At 49.3% G+C, this 23,478-nt stretch overlaps 1 protein-coding gene across 2 annotated transcripts in view; it reads right to left on the reverse strand.

The window, feature by feature from the left end:
• The window catches only part of grid2 (glutamate receptor, ionotropic, delta 2), a 301,989-nt gene that overhangs the window by 77,331 nt on the left and 201,180 nt on the right, over positions 1–23,478 (reverse strand). For both annotated transcript variants that reach the window (XR_007388201.1, XM_049002892.1), the window contains exons 7-8: positions 20,143–20,304; positions 17,243–17,362 (exon numbers count right to left, since the gene is read on the reverse strand). Coding sequence is in view for 1 of the 2 variants with exons in the window: in XM_049002892.1 (XP_048858849.1) it covers positions 17,243–17,362; positions 20,143–20,304 (282 nt within the window). In the remaining variant the exon portion in view is untranslated. The remainder of the gene's footprint in view (positions 1–17,242; positions 17,363–20,142; positions 20,305–23,478) is intronic.

Genomic DNA, 23,478 nt, shown 5'->3' on the forward strand with positions numbered 1-23,478 from the left:
CAGCAGAAGAAGCAGTGGGGAAATGAGATAGGAATGAGCTGAGAGCGAATTTTCATCACGTGCATCCATTTCAATTATCCCACTCGTCAAAATCCATGTATTTCAATTTTTGGATATGCCATTATACCACTTGGTTTTTAAAGGATATGAATGTTGTTAGGCTCCCGTTACGTTTGGCGGCGAGCTGGCTAAATGCCATGTCACACCCGCTCCCATGATCTGGACTGATGGCACAAAATGGGGGGGGGTGCAAGGTTCTGGCCTCGCCGGAGACAAACACGTCTCTGCAGGAAACCAGGCCGGGATAGTTGTCAAGGTTAGACCAGCCAGCTAACTTCGCATTTCGTTCACATGCCTGTTTAACTGGACCACCTAGTCCTTGTCGGGGGGGCAGAAGACTGACCAATCAGCACACAGCAAGATCTCAGTGCTTAAGTGAAATCCAGGCCCTTTTAATAGGCTGAAATGGTAGTTTACAAACCCTGTCACAGTAACCCTCCTGACATAGATTAGATGGTCACCCTAGGTGGAGGGCATTAGCACCACCAATAATTCTTATAGAAGGAGTAACCTTATCATTGACCAATGAAATATTCTGAATTGGCGAGTGACAGTGGAGGGGGTACTCTGGGGGCCAATCAGCTTTCAGCGCGGGTAAGTGCCCCTGTGGACCCGCCCCTGTATGCAGTCTTGGGAGGGAGTAAGGCTAAATAAATGTATTATGTTAGGTGTAGCAGAAGCACTGACTTCCCGCAGCAGGGGACGCCGGAGTTAATAAGCCGGACCTGGGTACGAACCCCATGTTGGACTGGCAGCTTTGCTACGCCTCTGAATGATGTGGAGCCTGTAAACGGAAGAGATCCAGCTGTGTAAATGGGTGAAATTGTAAAGCTATTTTAGCGGCTCTGGATTAAAACGTTAAAGGATACAAAACATGGTGGAGATCCTGCAGGGGAAAAAGCTTCATACAAGCTCCCACGATTACTACACTTCATAGGAAGTCAAGCTTCACCGGCCCTAGAACATCAATCAATATTGCTTCATGCATCCAAGGATTGTTATGGTTACAGTGACAAGGCTGGCTGGGCCACCGTCACCTGCTTGATCCACGCCCTGTGTCCAACGTGGACTGGAGACGTGAGAAGTGCAACAGCGGTGCGTGGCTGAGGCCCACTGAGGCTGTGCCTCTATGTGAGGCGGGTCGGGACCCACATCGGCCACTGCCTCGGAATCCTCAGTGGAAATGCCCGATAAACATCAGCAATAAGGAGCGCCGCTCTAGAGGGCGGATGAGGATGGCCGCTTTTAACGGGAAATCAGCTCCTCCAGCAGAGGTTCAAACCCCTCACCCCAGTTATTTCGCAGCTGTTTAAGGTGAACAGCCTCCTTTATGTCGCCGCTCCATTCGAATCCCGGGGGGCGTTAGCAGGCAGCATAGAGGATGTCCTTATCTTCAGAGGCGCAGATAAGGGATGGCTTTCTGTCTCCAGAATGGGAAAGTGTGTTGCAGGCCTCACGTGACAGAACGGCACCGATCCCACCCGGCAAGACAGCGGCCCAAAGCTACTTTCCTTCTATGTATCTTCACCTCTTCTTTACTTTTCTACGTTTCGGCCGAGGAGCTTCTCGGCGGCAGGGTGTCAGATCTTTGTCACAGAGAGCTGGGGTTCGAGGCAGTTCTGTGGCCCCCGCCATCATCTTTTTGCCCCAATGCAGGGTTCCCCAATTCTGGTCCTGAAGGGCCAGTTTGCAGATTTCCCTGCCCAGACACACTTACTAAACCAGATAATTAGTTGATTAAAATCTGCAAACTGTGCTGGATTCTGGCTGTCCTGTCCCGGAACGGACTTGGAATACGCTGCCCTGACGTGTCTGAATGTTACATGCCTGAGATACTTCAGAAAAAAAGATCTCACTAGGCCTGGAGCTGGAAAGAGGGTCATGAATGGTTGGGATGCCCAACTCAAGCCATTGGTCCGTGACTGCAGAAAACACCCTGAATACCAGCGGCACCATAATGTAACGGCAGACTGAGCAGGGATGGCGTGAATTGATGGGCCTCTCTGAAGCACTCTGTCTCTGAGAAGCTCCTCAGAACACCAGCTTCACCTTCAGCAAAACCTGCCCTTCCACCCATAAGTGTCTGTCCAGCTCAAGGGTCTCAGGATTAGGTTCAGACACGCAGGGATCGAGGATACCGGTGCATGCGTTAGACAAAGCCAAACATTAAGGTGCCAATGCACACACAGGCTGAGTCACAATCACACTCACACGAGACACGGACAGATACACACACACAGAATGATGTTCTCACTAAGAGACACCCAATACTCTCATATTCCTGCTTTTGTGGCTATATCTTTTTGACTCCTAATTAGAAGTAATTGCCAAAACTCAAGAACAGAAGAGTATAGACGCACTCACACGCAAACGTAAACATCAGGGCAGATACACCGGCATGTTTTGACCTCCAGATGTTCCGAATCGGGGCACCTAAAGCTCCCAAATGGAGGTGTCTGCGTTTGTGCAGCCGCAGATGCATAAAAATCTGCGTGTCTTGAGCTCTGAAGGGAGGCAGACGGGGAAACGCACTACGCACACTCTTAATGCAGCCGTGAGGGATGGCGATGTGTTTTTATTCATGAATTGTCTCCTTAGGAGACTCTGTAATCCGACAAGCATCATTTTGTCCATTTACACAAAGACTTCCAAAGGCAGTGAAACTGCCCAGATTTTCCCTACTTCAGCTGTATTGGGTCGAGGCAGCACCATGCATTTTCCATAACCACCCCGTCCCAGTGAATCTGGAGCCTGTCCCAGACGCCAGGGTATGAATAGCAGTAATGCAAAGGGCACACATCCAGACACACGCTACGGGTAACTGGGAGAAACTAATCCACCTAAACCAGAGTTACCCAACCATGGAATCCATCCCATAACCTTGGAGGAGCGAGGTCACACAAAACTGACGCACAGATAATACTATATAGAAAGGAAGGAAGCACCTTTTAAGCAGAGTATAACGGAATGTTGCCTACAGATTCTGTGTCCCACCTGAAAACTTGCTGGCCCCCACGCCGAGGTGCTGCATGTCCTCCCTGTATGCTGGCCTCACCAGCACCTCCCCCCCCGCCCCCCCAAGCTTCCTCAGGAGATTGGGCACTCCCATCACTCGCCACCAGGGCGGCACCAGGAGCCTGTGTTAGTGCTCACAGCTGTGTCGCAAAAAAAAAGGGGGGGGGGGGACATTTCTCCACATGTGGTCTAGGAGAGATGCAAAGAGGAGAAGAGCAGTGTGGTTGGGGTGGGGGGGTTCTTTATTCTTAACAGCAACCTGTCTGCCAGTATACCACAGCACTATTTTTAACTTGCATTAGTAAAACACACATTAACTAGGAAAGCGTGACATCGTTCACCGGGACATAGCACTACTCCCCAAGTACCACCTACACAACTGCCGTCATACTCTAATCTGAGTCAGTACGGGGGGGGGGGGGGGGGGGGGATTATTTGAATGCTCAGACAGTGATGTAAGTCTGGGCTCTCCAGCAGACCACAAAGTTCTCCAGAAGCTGGCCTCTGCGTCGACCTCCGGCTCACAGCTGTACGTATCTCATCGGACGTGCATCCTCCTGAGAGCGTCCAGGAACAATCTGCTCAGTGGAATCGCCACATGGTTTACTGGGGTAGGTCAAGGCTGAAGCGACGGCGGACCGGCTTAACAGGGGTCACATTGTCAACTACTGCATCTGAGATCCACTTGTCAGTCCGATTACTACGGTAGGAATGAACTGTCTACATGCATTTATATAAAGAAAGGAAATATTGACTCCAGTTGCCCCCACAAGGAACACACAATCAAGCACACCCACCCACACACACACACACACACACGCATGCACATGCGCACACACACATACCTGCTGAGACTTTCATTTGCTCACACAGAGCATGAAGATGACCGCTCAATTGTTTGTTAGGCTTGCAGGCTCACCGCTCTGCTCCTGTGTACCCACAATGCACGCTGCATGTTGCTTCCTTCTCCAGCCAGACTCTTCATTAATTACACTCCATTGGGGTCTCACACACACATCTATCCACTGTTTCTATTGGCAGTAAAGGCCACAGTTCAGGAGCTGCTTTTGCCAATAAGTTCAATACGTCTCCCTAACCCTGCTTGAGAAGGTAACCCTCACACAAAATAATGCTAATTAATATCACACTGATTCGAGACGGATATATCCTTCACTTCAGATGCTAAGAATTATTACTAATTAAGCAAGTAATTGACCATAATTAGAGCTGGCATTGTGTTATTTATTTTTGGGAGCATACAGGAATTGCTGAATTTATGTCTTGAAACGACAGCATTCACGCAGCGGACAGAACGGCTTGGCATGACAGACCGCGGCTGGAAGTCAATCAAGGGAGTCATACAAGAGCTTAATTATGAACTCCAGAGGAGGAGAAATTCGCAGAGCACAGAGGGTCCTCAGCGGTCCGGGGTCAGAGCCATCATGAAGATAACGATTACATCAACCCCGCTGCCCTCTGCAGACGGTGCTCGGGGAGTGTTAGACTGTGCTGTGCTGTCTAGTCATGGAGGGGGGGGTTGGTGCGCCACGGAAATCGGCGTCCCATCGGAGCCTGTCAACAAGAGCCAGGACCAAGCTCAGAGAATAAAAAAATCATGCCAGAAAACAGGCCCTGCTCCATGGGGTGGGGGGCACTCTGTCATAAGCTTGGCCCACCCTATCAAACTGGAGCCAGGCTTGCCAGAAAAGGCAGCTTGCAGAGTGTCTAAGTGGCATGAACAGCAAGCAAACAGGGGCGGTCCTAGGATCTTTTAAAGATGGGGAGCATAAGCGGAGCCTTAATGCATGCAGAGGAACCAAGCTTACCGTGATAGGTTTTCAGTTCATGAGTGACGGGAGTAGGGACACTCCGGCGGCCAATCAGATTTCAGATCTTCAGCCCCGCCCCAGCACCCAAGCGAAGCGAATGACAAACAAACCAATGCAGCGAGATCTCGGTGTCGCCGCCCACAAACTCGGTGTTGCTCTATTATGAAATCAAGTCAGAACGGAAACATGGAGTAACGGTGCTGTGGCCAGGATGTCAAGACCAGGAGCGATAATGGTGAGATAAGCAGACAGGTACAAGAAGCTATAGCGATTACATCGGTCATATTTTAATCCCGGAGAGGAACAGCAGCCAAGCTTACGGCACATTACATCGGCTTCACTTTGCTTTTAATCTGTGTCATCAGACACCCATGTTGAAACCCGTGGGCCACAGTTGAGTTTTCTTTCTTTATTTATCTCGAAACACCACGGTCTTCCTACTGCCGCACAGACGGACCAGTAATAGAAGGCAATTATGAAAACACGGCTTCGTGGAGACGGGGGGACCGGCTAATGGACCGCAGGCCCGTTAGATCAAACGCGCACGGAAATTGAAATGTCGAAGTGCAGTTTTGCAGACTAACAAATCTGCTGCCGTTAATTAGCTGAGATTGATTCCCCGAACTTCACTTTTTAATAAAAGAATTATCCGGGAATAATAAGAGAGGAGATAAATTAAACGACTCTCCGGCTTCACAGAGCTGAATTCAATTTGAGCGGTGGAGGAACCGTGTGAGCCTCACTCCGTAAATATAAATAAAAGACATTATGGGATCCGGCTGACAGCCTCCCCGCATCTGTTCCCGCATCCTCTGAAGAACAAACGACTGGAACCACTGGCTCAGATCAGCGTTTTCCAAAACTTCTGAATGCAGCTCATCATACTCACGTCAACTAACCCTCAAGCCCTCACCTGTCTCCAGCGTGTTACGATATAGCTAAACATATGGTCCTAAAACGGGAATTAAAACGCTCATTTAGGTCTGTTTTTACCACTGAACATCTGACAAAGATGAAACATTTTTAATATGGAGATCAGAGCAGACATTATAGCTATACCCAGCTAGCATACAGCTAGCTACACCCATCTACATGCAGATAGCTACACTCAACTAGCATGTAGATAACTATCGCACACTAACACACAGCTAGCTACACAAAGCTAACACACTGTGCTCCGGCATGGCACAGGCACACTGGAGGAACATAAAACAGGAAGGATAGATGGTACTGCAGTGGCTTACGGATGCTGTTCCAGAGCCTGTGCCATCAAACTCTTTTCACGTTCATTTTTGCCTGCACAAGCGGGACGCCATCTTGGTGCCCTTGAGAGCAGTAACTTAACTTGGCTGCCCTGTGAAAATCCCTCGGAATAAACAAAAGTATTACAGACTGCACCATGAATGGTGAGTGCTCATGCTCACTGTCGATAAGAGCCTTTGCCGACTGAATGCATCTGAACATTTAAGGAGCGCACGCCGATGCAGCTCCCAAAGGACACCATCACCAGAGACTGGGGCTTTCTGTAAGCACAGCCTCGCCTCTCCCCAAGCAAGATACAACTTTCTGGGATTTGAACCTGCAGCTTTCTGAAGACAAGTACGAAAGCCACCTGTGGGCTCCCAGCCACACCATACCTGACGTCCTGTAGGTCTCGACCAGTCAACAAACTCCGAGCACATCCCACGCATCCTGTTGAAGACTTTCCTCCTACAATCAGGAATAACACTTTCACCCACGAGGGAAAGCAGAGAGGCTCACTAAAGGAAAGGAGAGCCTTTGAAATACAATTAAAGCCGTGTAATGAACAGCTCCGTTTCATCACGCGTCCGTTTAATTCCCGTTATCATCTACAACTTATACTGCAGTTACAGGATCCATTCACTCGCCTCTCAGTTAAAACAGGAGGGGGGAAATGTATTTAAATGAATATGTGTGAAGCCGTGGAAGGTGATTGTTTGTTGTGTTCCTTGTGGAAAAATCCCTCCCCCTCTGGCATGACAAGGTCTCTCCTGGCTCCAGCCATACCTACCCCCCCAGCCGCCGCCCCACCGCCCCCCCCCCCCCAACTCAGCCTGTACCCCCGAGCCACACGGCAAAGGAAAAGCAAAAGCTTCATTATTAATATCAGCAGGTGTCCAATGGGCATTTTTACACTTTTATCATGGAGATTTACTGGTGCGTTTCAGCAGAAAGCAGCACTCCAGCGACAGCTTCTCCATAATCCACAGCAGAGCTCTCCTGTCCTGCTTCTGCCGGCCTGCGGTCAAGTCACGCTGATACGGGAAAAGCGAAATTAGTCCAATTAGGCCGTTAATTGCTGCCATCAAACAGCTAAGAGGCCCAGTATAATGAAACTGTGTTCGATCGCCCCACCTGGAGTGCTTTTCACCTTCCGCGGGATTCACAGCGCTAGAAGATGGACATCCCGTCTTTTACCACGACTGTCACCGAACGACGGCACGGTTTTAAGAGGCTGATCACATCGACAGGCCCTGGAACATATGTGACGAGCATTGACATTGAGATCACAGAAACACTGGCGGCTTTGGAGAGCGAATAAATTACAGTCCCAACGAGCCCCCCGCCCAAAAAAAAAAATAAAATAAAACGGAATGTGGATTGCCCCCCCAAAGGTTTTGGAGAAGGAAACTCAACGAAGTGCCAGTTCTCCGTACGCTGAGTGTGTGATGAAGGTTCCCTTTGATATGAAGGACATCGCGCTGCGACACTCCCTTGTTCCCGGCTAATTTGTATGCGTTTCCTTTTACGAGAGAAGAGCCGATTCCAGTCCCGTTCTTAATGAATCCGTTCCTTTCTCGATACCTTTCAGTTCCCCCGTCCCCAAAGCTGTGCAGTCCGCTGCCCCGGCCAGAGATGTGGCAACTTATGACCACACAAAGGACCTGCTGAGGCTTCCAACTTTCCGCCATCCTGACCTAAGATGTACTCAAGCGTAGCAACATGACAACAAAATTGAAGCGAAGCTACATCTGTGGTTCTAAATCTTTTGTTAATAGTTTCTGTCTTTTTAATTGTAAAACAATTAAGCGGAGTGTGGGTGCATGTTGTATTGGTCGGGGAATAAGGTGGGGGGGGGGCACACGAAGTAAACCATGATCTGGAAGGCAGTGCAGCGAGCGCTGAAATCCGGGACAATGCTAATTCCTCCCGCCAAGCATCCCGGGAGTCACGAACAGCACATCTCCGTCGGCGACGAGCACTGAGCAGATTCCCCGGGTCTAATCCCGGGTTTACACGCTGTAATTGAGCACAGACCCACAGAGGGGGTGTCTAGGAAAAGCAGATGGTGGGGAGGAGGGGTCCTCGCAGGGTGGGGGCCCTGAGGCTCCGAGGGAACAGCAGCCAAGGGGGAGGAAGAGGTTTCAGAACCAATGAGATCAGTCTCACCGCTGTAATCACCTTAGCGTGCGTGGCACTGAGGCGCAGCTGGGGGAGCGTGGAACCAAACGGTGACGGGATCAGGGAACCCGCTCGGAGCGATGTAATGATCCGCGTCCTTAATCTGCCCGCGTGTTCTCCTGCTTCTCCTACTTCTGTCAGGAAGACGAGTGGTGAGTCACCGCATGTCCGCCCACCGGAGGGAGCAAAGGGGAGCCAGGCGGAGCTCACCATCAATGCCACATCGGCCCGGTATGGTCCGGCTGGTTCTAATGCCGCTAACGAGCCCTATATCCCCGGACGTGACCAGACGATCAGGACCACAAAATAAATCAACAAGCATCTAAACACAGACGCAGGTGACCAGGCAATATCATGCATCTTTGGGTGACTGGCTCTCACCTGCTCAGGGAGAGTGAGGCATTGATACAGTTGGCTATAGCAGAGTGACAGAATCCACTGTGGTTAACAGCTTTGCTAAATGATTGTTGTGAAGAATCCCCTGATTGGAGGCTATAACCCCCACCCCCTACTGTAGCTCACTGTGATTGGCAGCTTTGCTAAGTGATGGGTGCGGATAACCCCCTCATTGGAGGTCATAATGCCCGCCCCTTATTGTAGCTTACCCTGATTGGCAAGTTTGCTAAAGGATGGATGTGATGAACCCTCTCAATGAAGGTGGGCAGGACTGCCCACCCCTACTCCTACCCACTGCTGTGCTGTGTCACCAAACAGACCAAAAACACATCAGTCACTCTCCCGCTAAACCAAAAACAAGATCCCCAAGAGTCTGATGCATCTGATTGGACTTTGCTGTTCCAGACTCCTGGTGAAGAGGAATCTATTTGCAGCAATGATAAAAAATAAAAATCCTCTCCAGAAGAAGGAGCAAAGGACTGGATTAAAATCCTGTGGCTAGGATGCAAGACCGACACTCTTTCCATCTCGACACTCACAATAAGCTAGTGATGGAAGATGCGAGGCTTTGAAAGCAGTCTGCTGGCAGTCAGACTCCTGGATCCCGGAGGGGAGTGGCGGAGAGCAGCCTGTAACTGACAGCCTGTGATAATCCTGCCCGTTAGAGGCATGCCAGCCAGGACGCGCTCAGTCAGCGCGTTCCTATACCCTAAACATTCACATGGACCCTTTAGTAAACATCGGCACTCCACAGCGCTCAGCCGTGATTCGCGAGAAGGACACAGCTCCTGTGGGGTGTCACATTCACGGCCCCCACGGACACTCTCGGGCCTGCCAGGGCGTCAGAAGCCCTCGGCGACAGCACAGTGGCTCTGGTGACACATGAGGTGACAGGTTCAAGTCCCCCGAGGGGCATCCATTAGGCAGGGATTCAGACGTATGTTCTTTGGGAACTAGCCAAGAAACAGAGAATGTGACAGGATCCAACGTATGGGCACACTTTCCGCAAGAGGGGGCGGAGGAAGACTGGCCGGGTGTAGGAAGGAGAGGGCAACGGGGGGGGGGAGGGTTCATGAGGGGAGCCAATCAGTAACCTGCCAGTGGGTGAGGGAGGAGCTTAGCTTGTGCTCGTGTGCAGAGCTATCAGACACACAGCAGACTCTAAGCGCAGAGGACGAAGCGGGGGGGGGGGGGGGGGGGAGAGCCGGGTCACCAACAATCCATCTGCGCCTCGGAGCAAACGGCAGATTGTGATCGACGTGCTCCCCAGTGCAGCGGCGGGCCGGCACCAGCACCCCCGTGACCCGGGCCCCGTCTTCTCCTTTCACCCTCACTAGGGGGAGCTGAGGTGTTCTGGAGAGCCTGACAGCACTCTGCGTCTGCTGCTGGCCAAGTGACGGCGATGCTATGCAAAGACGAGCAGCAGGGGGCGCACTGCACTCAGCAACCTCACTGCTGCTGCTACCTATTATTGTTACTGCGGTTTGTCATTCTGTTTAAGGAAATAATATTACGGAGTCGGTGCAGTGGTTAGCACTGTTTCTTCACACCTCTGGGACCAGGGCTCGAGTCTCTGCCATGGCTACATGTTCTCTCTGTGTTGTCATGAGGCTTCCTCCGGGTGCTCTCGTTTTTCCCCACAGTCTAAAAACATGCTAAGGTGAGCTAGAGTTACTGAATGTTGTGTGTGTGTGAGTGTGTGTGTGTGTGCGAGCGGGTATACCTATCCTTATGGGGACACAATGTCTCCATAACGTGATAAATATCCATTTTTTTCCCTTATGGGGACCGGTTTCCTGGTCCCCATAAGGGAAAACTATATTTTATAAAAATCAGTGACTGCTATGAAAAAACTAAAAATGCAAAAATAGGGCAGGGTGGGGGTTAAGGTTGTCATAGTTAGCGTTAGCATTTTTCCCATAGAAGTGAATGATAAGGATAGGTATACCCTACATGTGCGGGTGTGTGTGTGTGTGTGTGTGTGTGTGTGTGTGTACCCTGCAATGGGCTGGTGCCCAGCTATAATTTATTCTATGTCTCGCACCCATAATTTCCAGGATATGCTCCAGACCCCCATAACCCTGAAACAGGACAAAGGGGTACAGAAGATAGATGGAAATAATATTAAATTACTATCTATTAATAAATATAATCATTAATTTTGGATACTGATTTTAACCACCCTATTCTACTTAACAATGGAAGGCAGGGGCATCATGATCAACCTCAACACCTTCCAGTGATGACCTCACCTCATTAATTACTAGTCCATTCAAGTTAAAGCAGGCAGCGACCAACCGGTGCTGTGACAGCAGGCTCCAAGATGTGATCTCAGTGAGCTCACACATATCATGTGTTCACTAAAGACCAGCTTACCAATTTAGGGATTTGTTCAGGCATACAGTGGTAAAATGACGCTAACTGCCATGGGATTTGAACCGGCAACCTTCCAATCGTAAGTAGCACGCCCTAACCCACAGAGCCACACAACGCCAACGCAGCTGCACCTCGCCCACACAGCCACATTTCGCCCACACATCATTTCCACCATACGCCGATCTATCAGGACATCCAAAACAGCTGCTGACACGTCCTGACAGCTTCTCGATGTGAAGAATAATGAGACGATTCTCCTGGTAGATAAAAGGCATGAGAAGATCACCTTTGGCTAATAAGATGGACACCCTGCTGTCGTGTTATCTGTAGTTGACTAGCACGGGAGCAGGCCTCGGCGTCAGGCTGTTGGTCGCGCCCCAGCTACCTATCGGTGCTCCTGACAGGGCCATCCGTAATATCCCCTCGTTTTTCCATGGCCTAATTAGCAGCAGATTAAGGAGGGTCATTGAGTAGATTCTCTCCTTTCAGTATGTGGCACAAAGTACATTATAGTTCAATATTAAAAGGTAAGACTACAAAATGGGTAAGACTACAAAATTCACAAACCAAAATGCTGCAAACACTGGAATGCAAATCTCCGTCATCCTGCAATGAGCAAGCGGATGAAAGATGGGTTGATGGATGGAATATGATCTCATTATGTGTGCATATCCAGCTTCTGCATTTTAAGTGTTAGAATTGCGATATTGGAGTATTGCAGAGTGTGGCTCTGTGGGTTAAGACTGTGCGTCCGTGATCACATGATCGCCGCGGTTGACAATGTGATGTCACCATTGGGCCCTTGAGCGAGGCCCTTAATCCCAGCTGCTCCAGGGAATGAAATGAAAATGAAGGTTTGTGTCATTTGCACAAATACAGGCACATAGGAATGTGATCAGCGAGGTCATTTCACATATCCCATCATGCTTTTCTGGATAAGACACACATATATATAGGGAGGTAAACTTGGGTCAGCCATTTAATCATCATCATTTAATTAATCCCCATGGGGAAATTGTCTGTACACCTCCCTCAACTTGCTCCTTGTAAAGTAAGCTGCCTGCGAAGGGCAGCCACCCGTAGCGGCGCCCAGGGAGCTGGGGGTTGAAGGCCTTGCTCAAGGTTGGGTTTGAACTGGCGACCCTGTGATTCCAAGCACACAGCCTTAGCCCACTGAGCCACATGATGCCCCTCCAAACCAGAGCCCCTGGAGCATTTTAGCCTGGGGCAGTTAAGGACCTTGCTGAAGAACCCAATAGAGATGTGGCTAATCTGCCAAGCAAAGGATTCAAACCAGCAACCTTCTGATCACAAGTGCTGAGGCCTAACCTGCTAGAGCAAACACTGCCCCCTAATGACTGGCTGACCCCGTTTCAACAAACACGCATCGCTTTGAATAAAAGAATTTGCTAAATGGACCCACGTAACCAAGGGCACCAAAAGGCCACTCTGGCTGCTCTAGTCAGTAACCATCCTGACATTAAATAATGACAGAGGGAGAGGAAGGAGAGCAGAAGAGGAGAGACTTCAGGAGAGCGAGGGTACTGAGAGCCGTCACACCCGAGAAAACGTCCATCTGACCCCTCGGGATATGGAGGCATAGGCAGCCTGTTGGTCAGACGTAGGGAGAGGCAGACGTTTAGTGTGTTGGGAGAGGAGGCTCCGGAGCAGGACAAATCGATCAGTGCTCCCTCCACTCCTCCAGGGCGAAGACTCTCTGTGAAAGAACATCTGAATCTACCTAATGGGATGGAAAATCGGGGGGGAAATGGGGGTCCGCTTTGCCGGTGCGGGACTTTGCAGCTCCTGTTCATTCTGGCCTCCGAATCCCTCTCACGGCAGAGAAAACATTCCCGTCCAGCCCTGTGTCACTCACTGACATTGCCGCCACCAAATGACAATTAATGCCGGCCTAAAGGGGTCTGCAGGGCGCGCCACTGAGCCACTTGTCCCCAGCTTTGACTAATAATTTGACTTTAACTTATGCAAAGGTTACCTCTGGAATTATGCGTGGCATGTGTCTGGCCGCCGGGCCGCTGATGTGGGACGTCGGCCCGGGTGTCCTTTTGAAGTCTCTGCGCCCCAGTTATTCTCATAAAGTGGCTCATGCTTCGCATAACTAACGACAAGGCAGCATGAGCGGGCGACTAAATGATCTCCAGATGAACCAGGGCAGGAAACATGGCACCATCTGAGATCCACCCTTCCACTCCATCCCTCATGTTCCCCTGTTACACCAGGGATCCGCACCCGATCTCCAGGAACACACTCAGACGCATCTCCTCATCTGTGCTGAAAGTCAATCTTAACCCCAGCTTCACACTGGGGTCCACAGCTGATCTCTAGGAGCACACTGAGGCCTATCTCCATCTCCATCTCCATCTACTGTCATCTACATCACCAGTCTAACTCTAGTCTCCATACGTGATCTCCAGCGGCGTGGATCCCAAACCACAGTCAAGAATTCCCTCCAGCGAAACCTGACAAAAATCCTTTGCTCGCAGGCTGTCGTTCGGCCGAAGCTCTGCGGTCATTAACGGGGGTTATGTAACAGCTCACCAAGCAATTACACGATGCGATGAGGCTTACAGTGGCGGGAGCGAAGCGCGGAACGCACCGCATAGCTGCGGAAACTAATGGATTAGAAAATTAATTGCACAGCGATGATAACGATCATGATGAATTACGCCTGTCCAGCATTATTGATAGAGATTCTCCCCGCACACAGGTGGCTGCAACAGTGGCAGTAAGTATGGATGTCTGAACCATCCACATACTGTACATCTTTGTTGAAAGATGGTGTAGAGCAGCTACTTGCTTAAGAGTCGAGACTCAGGTCACCACGGTCATCAATGCCGAACTGTTGCACCTGCTTCTTGTTGCCAGGTAGCTGTGGTGTGGCTGGTTTTTCTACCCCCCCCCCCCCCCCCATACCTCTAAATACCAAGACACATGCTGAGTCTCCTCTGGGTCTCTTTCTCCTTCCTGTTCCTGCCCCATTACCCCTCTGATTCTAAGGAGAAACACAAAAATAAAATTCAGCTCCACCGTCAGAACCCCCTGCCGAGGTTCTGTTTGCTGGATATGTGACACACGCGTGTCCCATCTGCCTGTGTTTCATGTGATTCGCAGTGCTGTCAGGCATTCACGTGTCTCTTGACACGTGTGTTTATGCACGCGTGTAGCTGCTTGTGACAGCCTCTGTTACTATGGGGAACATCTGTGTGCGTGTGCGTGCGTGTGTATGTGATGATCTCCAAGTGTGAGATACGTCCATGCGTGGGGGGGGGGGGGTACATATGGGTGTCTGTCTGATGACCTGTGACTGAGAGGTGTGACTCTCTCTGTTTATTTTTTATTACTAGAAAGATAAACTTTATTAGAACCTCGAGGGGAAATTAAGGTGAAGATAAAGGCACAAGTAGCACATATGGGAATTGAACCCACGACCTTGGTGTTATTAGAACTATGCCCTAACAGATTAAGCTGCCATGAACACAAGCAGGGTGGGGGGGGTTTCTGAGTGAGTTGAGTTGAAACTGAGGAACAAGGTCAGCTTTCTGTTAGCTACTCCTACAATGCCGGTGCTGAAGTACAGTAAACGGAATATCGTTGGTGTTACAGCAGACATAGGTTTACTGATTTGTGACCCAAACCGCTATCTGTCAGCAGGTGGCGCTGTCTTGGCCAAAGCTTCCGAGCGACGAGAAAATCATCCCCAGCTTGATGGGGAAGATGCTAAACGACATCAGGAAAATCAATCAGTGCGAACCCACCCACCACTAATCAGCTTATTTTTACAAAGTTAATTAGCAAAGAAAGGAAAGGAACACAAGAAAGAATAAATCATTCCGGAACAATGAATCTGACTCTGAGTTCCATCTGACACTTCGCAGTTTAACAATCCGGAAAGATCTAGTGGATGATCGAACACTCAGGGCTGCTATATGAATGGATACTAAATGGTTCAACAGGAAGGAGGAACAGAAAATCAGGGACTGGCAGAATATTTTCCGTACCAGCAGCACCTCGTCCAGCTAAGCCGGTAGGAGTTCGGCTAATTACTGAAATGCAATAATCATTATTAGAGTGTTTTAATAGGGCTTTGGGTCACCACAAGCTGCCAAAGGAGGATCAGAGCATTCTGGCATGGAGTCTGTCAGGGTCTGCATGTCCCCCGGGTGGTGTGACACTATTACTCCATGACATCCCATCCATCTGCTGTTTCCCTGATCGAGGTCTCGAGCACCATTCAGCGTCAAGTTTTCAGCCAGCTTGCTGACACATTTCACAATGCCTGCTCATCAAACCATCCAATGACCACTCCTGCCCTGCGGAGGGCGACATTGTCATCCTGCCACTGGGAGAGATGGACGAGTGGGAGCACCCAGAATGTTATCTGTCAGCAGTGACGTTGGGGGGGGGGGGGGGGGGGGGGGCAGAGTGTACCAGAAACATGCCAGGAAAATTCACCGCACACTGTAACAGAGTCATCAGGAGTAACAAACTCTCTAACCCGAGGGCTTTTTCCAGCAAGTTCCACACTGGGAGCGGCTTGTTAAAACAAGCGTGAAGGATGACTCATTTGAGCGTGACTTTTCCCCCCGCTGCTCAACAGACCACTGCCCGGATGCTTGTACGACTTTACCCATAAAAGTGCATTTTCACATGTACTAAGTGGTGTTCGCTGCGCACTCTCACCACGGGCTCCCTCGGCGTGAACTTCGCCTGGCTGTACTTGTGATAAACCGGCTGGCCCTGCCTCGGACTGACGTTTGCATGGAAACGGTTCCGAGACACCCTTCATAGCCATTTCCGTGCACCTCCCTCACCAAAATGACTCCTTTATTTTGCCAGCAGTAATACTCCTTTGTAAATCTCTCAGAAAGTGAGCAGCAAGCCCCCTGATTGGTTTATCTGAGGTAAAGGCGTTTATTTGTGTGTTCGCTATCTGACCGTGCGTGATTGCCGCTGCGGTTTGGGATTTGATGCTTTCCTCCCCTCAAACCACAAAAAAAACACCACGCAGGTTGAGTGGAACAGACTCAGGACAATTTTCTTACTCGTCAATCAAAGATGGAATCAATTTTCGAATCGCATGTAATTAATCCATTTTAATCCAGGCTGAGCAATGCGGCTACTCTGCTCAAAACAATCGCAGAGGCCTTTGGCCTTTCCCACACGGGGGGGGGGGGCACACTGGGGGTAGCTGCTTCCAGCGGTTTAATAAGTATTTATCCCCTCAGAAGTAATTACCTTCGCCGATTAGTGGTTGGAGTTAATGTAATTACTCTACACTTTGAAATTAATTTAATCTTTGGATGTGTGGTGCATTTTGCGTTTGTCCGAGACCGTTACCCCTAATGAAATGCGACAATTTAATCTGCAATCTGCGGACAGCCCCTTTAGAGATGAGGTAGAGGTTTGTGGGTAGGTGATGCCATCCCTGTTGCACATTGAGGGACCTGGAGCCCCACATGCTCGGGGGAGGGGGGTGCGTCTGTCGTGCCCCTGCTGAGTGGGTATGCGAAGCCAGATGCGACACTGTCTCGCCTCCCCGGGTCTCCAGCGAGGGAGACTTATGGGAACTCTTCCAACACCTCTTTAAAACTCTCCTACGCGGTGAGGTAGGCAGCCTTCCGGAAAGTTCCAGCGTAGCCTGAAATAACCACAGCCGCCACACAAAAGGAAACAGAAACGTCACCGCCGCTCCGGCTAATCGATCCATGTTCGGCAAGACGAGCGGAGTGACGGCAAAAGCCGGATCCGGGCAGCCCGGCGCCATGGTTACATGGATAAGGTCGTTAACGGGATATGAGCGGGAAAAACAGATTAATTATCGCTGTTGGCTCAGGGAATCTGTCTTTGCAACTGCTGCTGCACTCGACCGAAGGAGGATAAACAAACAACAGAGAAAGAGATAAACAACTGGCACAGATACACCGAGCGCCTCTCAGAGGGATGCTGAGAAAATCCATTAGACCGCTATGATTATCAATTAAAATCTTTGCGGTCCCTAAATTAATGTAATTACCGTCCGCATCGAGAGGAGGGAGCAGAGCAATTGGGTTTCGGTGTATAGACCGATAAGAGAGAGACGGGTCGGCATACCTGGTGGCGTGTAAGGGGGAGGAGGGACTTACCCGGTGAACACCCCGTCCTCGGTCCTCGCCGTAGTTGGTGCCAAGGATCTCAAAGTGGATGTTGGGGTTAGTTCCGTTCTCGCTAAACTCCAACAGGCTGGTCAGGCCGCTCACCCCCGCCTGCATGGTACAGAAGAGATTGACAACTTCGCATCCAGTGGGGATCCCCACGTGACACCATCATCACATCATCGACGTGACAGACAGCTTCACGTCCAGCGGGGAGCCCCACGTGACATCATCATCACATCATCGACGTGACAGACAGGACTGTGAGGAGAGTATATATAACCCACAGGACTGACGGGATGCTTGTTTGTGCCTCTTTCAGGGGAAAACATCCTGTGTGTAGAGCCATCAATCAGGATCATGGCCAGGAGTTGACATCCACACTTCCGCCCTGATGTGGATCGGTTTGGGCAAAGGCGCTCCGGCCGTCTCTGATTGGTCCTCTGAGTCGCCAGGACAACCCAGTTATGGCGCATTACTGTAGTTCTGTTCATCTACGGCTGTCATAGACGGCATCCATCTCCAAACACGCTAAGTAAAACCGGTCTGAGGAGAGATCCTTCTGCAGTCACACTGAAAGCAGCACGCTATGACGTTAGCTGGTATGAGCTTTACCAGTTACTGATGAACGCTGTTTGTGGACATCTCTGAGAAGCCAGCATAGGGGAACACAAACCATTCTGCTATCAGTGTCCTGGCCTACCCTTCTGCGGGATGAGGGTCAAGATTTGAGGTGTGTGGAAGCATCACATGATTTACATCAACGTTCCTCATGACGCCCAACTCTCCGCCCATGAAATTTAGCCTATTTAACCACTGATGAATTTGCCTATAACACGAGAGGCAGCCTGGTCTGTTGGACTGGAGAGTGTGTGGAAGGTTTGTGCGTGTGTGCATGAGCTTTCAGGAGGACTCTGCATCTTCATCCACCATCCTCGCTTGTGGCTTTCAACAGGACTGCCACCTTACTATTGCGCATTTATTTGAATGAGCTCCAGTTTGGTGGCGAGTGTATTGATTCATCTCCGCAACCCAGGAGCTGACAAAGGATAGACTCTATCCGCCCGCATGTAGCAAATTAAGGCCTGGACAGCAATCAGTCCTGCAAACAGATGTCTTGTCACTGTGAGCTGAGGGGGCCATTGTGCTACTTAATGGGGGCCGGGTCCCACATCCACGGCCGGGGAAACAAATGTTTCAGGAGGCACCAGGCAAGGTCAAAACAAAGAGTTCATTAAAGCAGAGCTTTTCAATTCTGCTTGTAGCCTTGTGCTAACACACCTGATTCAGCTAATCAAGGCTTGTTGACTGGCTGAATTAGACAGACTGCTGCAGTCCCTTTGAGGGCCTTTGAGACTGGGACTGAAAATCAGTGCATTAAGAAAAAGGCCCGCAAAGCCCCGGCAAATAGACTCTCAGACAGCACAGCGGCACGGCTGTCTTTTATAAGCACAGCCACATCATTACAGAAACAGGAGTCTGTGCCTAAGTAGAAGAGCCAATCAGTCTGCAGGTAATGGGCGTGTCAGCACCCACGGGGATCACTCATTGGTGGACTTGTGCCGTTTGGGTTTTAAGCTGAAGCCGATTCTGATTCACAGCTAGAACCTTAACAGGACAGAGAGGAGGACTCTTACGCTAAATGTACCTGACACAGGCAACGTGGTTTCGCGTGGGTCAAAATTCAGAGAAAGAGGCAGTAATTACAACAAGCAAGTCCACCGAGTATCTGTCATGATTCAAACAGCAGAACCTTCACACTCCGACATGATAAGGGGGGGGGGGGGGGGGGGGGATTTAGCAGTTTGTCTCCTAATAAAATCCCCAGCATCTCACCCACTTCCATGAAATTCAAAGACATTCAGATTCTGATGATTTTTTGCCCTCGAGCGAGAAACTGGAAAACTAATAAGGTTGTTGCACGATCCTCAACAGAAAATTCACATTTCAAACATTAGAGTCGCTACATTAAATAAATATTTTAAGGAATGCAAATATGAAAAGATCTTGCAGAGGTTTGCTTTCCTCAGTTTAGTTCATGACCTGATGCCCCAAAGATTTTTTTTAACCTACCAATCAGGACAAGAAAGCAAGAAAGTGCTGAATACTGAAAGAGAATTGAATAACGGATGCAAAAATGAAAGGGTCTTGCGGACATTCGCTCTCCTTAGTTTGTCTCATGACAGACGAAGAGCCCTGTTTTTCTGAGGACTCGGTATTTGTTCAGCAGATCTTTTAGGCCACTTAGAAAGTTCACCCAGAAGCCGGGTTTTGGATGCTGAGCTGCTCAGTTCGTATCTCTGGCGCGGTGAGACCTACCCGGCTTAGGTGCTGCCACTTTGTGTAATGCTGGCTTTTTTCTAAACCGGCTTAAATGCGAGTTCCGAGGGACTCAAACGGGCGTCACTAACTCCGCTAACCATCTCATGACTTGCTGACCTCGCAAACCAAGTTAGCCGCCGCGTTACCTGTTTGCAAACTAAGGCGAACGTTGCATCTTCTCCCAGCCTTATCCTCCCCGCTATAGCTGGAGAAACGACTCGCATCCCCTGCCTAATTTTCATGACAGAATAGAGCTGAGTTTCTGCGTGCAGAAAATGGTCTTCTTGACCGACTCCTCTGTCACATTTCGTATTGCGGTCTCATTGAGTAGATAATGGCGCTGTGATTGTGTTCACTGATGGTTCATTGGCCTCCTAACTGCAGATCTAATGGGTTATCTAGGGACACTTAATGAAACGTTACTGAAGTATGGTCCCCTTGACCGTAAATTATTGATTTAATGCTCAAATCCTTCTACTCCTGGCTGGCCCAGAATCCTCTGGCATTTAGAAACGTTCTGACGGGCCTTCACGCACACGCACGCAAAACAGGCTGCGGGGGCCGCCCACCTTCTTGACGGTATCCAGCATGGAGCGGCCCCCCTGCCAGGGTTTGGAGTTCTTGCGGATGCAGGAGAGGCTCGCCATGCTGTGCCACTTGCGGTCTTCCAGCTTCTTGTGGAAGGTGTTGGCCAGCAGCAGCACCGTGTCATAGATGTAGCGGTTGGTGATCTGGAGACCAGAGGTGAGACGGAGGTGAATGAGTGACGGACAGCTATCGGATTTTTCCTTTTGCGTCATCGTTATACAGGCACAAAAACCATAACAAGTCCATGACAACCTTAAAGGGCTCACATACTTTTTTTGCCAGCAGGGGGCAGCATATCTTTAAGCGAACAGCCCAGTTGAGTACGATGAGCAGTGATTTTACTGCGGAATCATTCGCTGGCATTTATTCCGGAGGGAAGAACGACGGCAGTTCTTGACTAAACGCATAAGGGGACCCACTGTTGCCTCTCGCCCTACATTGTAAATCTCCTTCCTGCAAACAACCGTCCTAAATACTGTTTGTACAAGGGATTGTGCTCCAAAAGCAAATCGCGTCATTTACTTTACCGTCACAGATAAGGCTGCACCTCCCCCTCTTTATGATACTGTATCCGCTGCTCCCTTCATTCATACTCTGCCTGGCATCTCCATGTTATCCTTATACAAGGATAACAATGCTTTGGTCAAAGCTAATGCATCTATTGTTTTGTGATTTAACAAAACAAACTATTTCTTTGACAGCCCTATTAACAATTTTTCCCCATACTATTCCCCCCACTGGGGCACAAAAATAAGCGCAATTAAAATTAGCGCAAACAAAGAAATAATAACACATTATGATGTTAAGATTAACGATAGCGCATTAACGCATTAACGTTGACAGCCCTATCCATAAGTGATGTCATGGTTTGATCGACCAGCCTCATTCATTCATCATTTTCCAATTATTAATGGAGTTTTGCATTCACTTCACTCAAAATGGCCGACTTCATCTCTTAGTACTTTTGAGCGAGTGCTTAAGGTCCCGGCAGAGGATCTGAATCTGCTTTTTGTGGAAGAGAAATCTCACGATCCCCGTCTCCACTTCGCATCAATGCTGTGAGCTTAGCGTACACATTGTAGTCAGAGTCGTCAATCATTCTCAGACTAGGTGATAGAAATGTTGAACCTGACAGAGGAATGTAAATCAGCACACAAGAAGTGACCGACTCAGCAGAAGATCAACATGTGAGAAATTCTAACCGAACGGGAATATTACAAAACCAGCAGTGTCTGTTCTGTGAAGCTGAATAATTTATTTAAGCTCAAACAATCAGAAATCAACTTACATACGCTAGCATTTTTATGCAGCGTGATTTTCTAACAGGCACGATACTAGAATCCTGCCATGTTCCTTTGTAATCCTTTGGTTACAGCACCAGATCCTCAACCAACATGCCACCTACTGTCCTGACATCACACCCCCAGAGAGTCTGCACATCGGCTGGAGGGGAAAGGGGACTGAGAGGCACAGGGGAGTTCATTTCACGCTGATCGATCGAGCAGCAATTCAGTCGGAGTGTTGTCTCCATTTTAATGAGAATGTAATAAGCAGACTGGAGTGGTTTCCACTGTTTATTAGTCTGAAATGCTCAAGCACGCTTGATGTTGTATTGAACGGTGCTGTTATGCTACACAGTCCCATCGAGGGACAACTGACTGGGAGAGCACCCCCCCCCCCCCCGGCAGTCGTCATTGTTCTGGCTCTGGTTGGGACAATTACAGCCTGGAATGTAAGGCGGGGTCTCCCTAAAGCCTTGCTCCACCCACACCTCCACCTCACTGGCTGCAGAAATACAGGTTACCATCCTACTTTACGAATTCCAGTCAGGCAGTGAAGAACCACATAGACACAGAACCCACACATAGACACAGAACCCACACATAGACACAGACCGCAAATAAATGTCATCATGGAGTGTGTGATGGAAAAAACCTGCCTCAATTTCTGCAGCCACTCTGAATCTTTTCGGGGCTTTTTGGCTTGTTGGGTAAAGCCTCAGCCTAGAACATCATTATAACACTTTGATAGCACGTGATGTAATGTTTGGCTTAATTGCTCCCATAAAATCAAAACTAATTCCCAAGCGGCACTCGGAAAACCAGAACAAACACTATGCTCCTCCGTGTTAGGAAATGGTCCTAAGTTTTATGTACTCCTCTTAAAGTTAGCAGTCGATTTATGTATATTATTTATTCGTGTTTTTAAATAATCCTCTTTGTACAGTATGCTACATGTCAGCAGAGAAATACAGGAATATAAATTACAGCCATAAACATTTATTTAGCTCTGCTGGAGCCTGGGGCAGTTTATTACCGAATGAAACACACAGATACACAAACAGGAACTGCCTAGCTGTCGAGCGCAGTCTGCATATAGGGGCCAGACCGTGAAAGGGAAGCGCGGCTCCCATATCTGTTTGCTTATTTATATACGTTTCCCAGCAGTGAAGCCAAAGGAGGAGGGACGTGAGGAGCAGTTTCTGTTGATAGTGGGGATCTTATTAGACCTACAGGCTTTCAGCAGATACACTCAGATCACTAATAAACACTGAGCCGCTGTCATTAGGCAGCCCCACGCGGGCCCGAGTGCTCAGCGGAGAGCCGTGTGGAACAAAACGACCGGCAGCTATCCGAACGGGCCCACCTGCCACCGGTTACGACCCTGTGGGGCGCTGTTTACAGGGGGGCAGGAGGGCAGGGCGGGATGCTGGGTAACAAACAGGACAATTCTCAGGTAACGTGGCCAGCTGATCTCAAGCAGAGCCATCAATGCAGGGATACAGTCAGTGCAGTCAAGTGTGTATGTGTGTGTGTGTGTCTCATCAGTACAGTCAGGAGTGTTTGTGTGTGTTGCTGGGACGCGTGAGAACAATCGAGAGTGTGTGTATGTATGTTTTTGTAATTATCACATTGTGGAGACCAGATTTCCCCATAATGTGATAAACACCTGGAACTTTTGGTCCCCACAAGGATAACCTCAATTTTATTAAAATCTGTGACTGCAATCAAAAAACTAAAAATTCCAAAAGTCTTGTACTTTCTTTGGTTACTTATGGTTTAGGTTAGGGCTGGGAGGGGGGGGTTAAGGTTGCCATTTTTGGGATTAGGGTTTTTCTTATAAAAATGAATAGTGGCTCGTCACAAAGATATGAGTGCATGGACCATGTGTGTGTGTGTGTGGATTATGTTTATATTACGTTGTGGGGACCAAATGGTGCCCACAATGTAATAAGAACCTGCTATTTTGATGTTGTGGGGACCGTTTGTGTCTGTGGGGATGGTTCCTGATGGGTTGTCATAGAATTGCGCTCCATC

Source organism: Brienomyrus brachyistius, chromosome 2, assembly GCF_023856365.1.
Source record: "Brienomyrus brachyistius isolate T26 chromosome 2, BBRACH_0.4, whole genome shotgun sequence".
Taxonomy (NCBI): Eukaryota; Metazoa; Chordata; class Actinopteri; order Osteoglossiformes; family Mormyridae; genus Brienomyrus; species Brienomyrus brachyistius.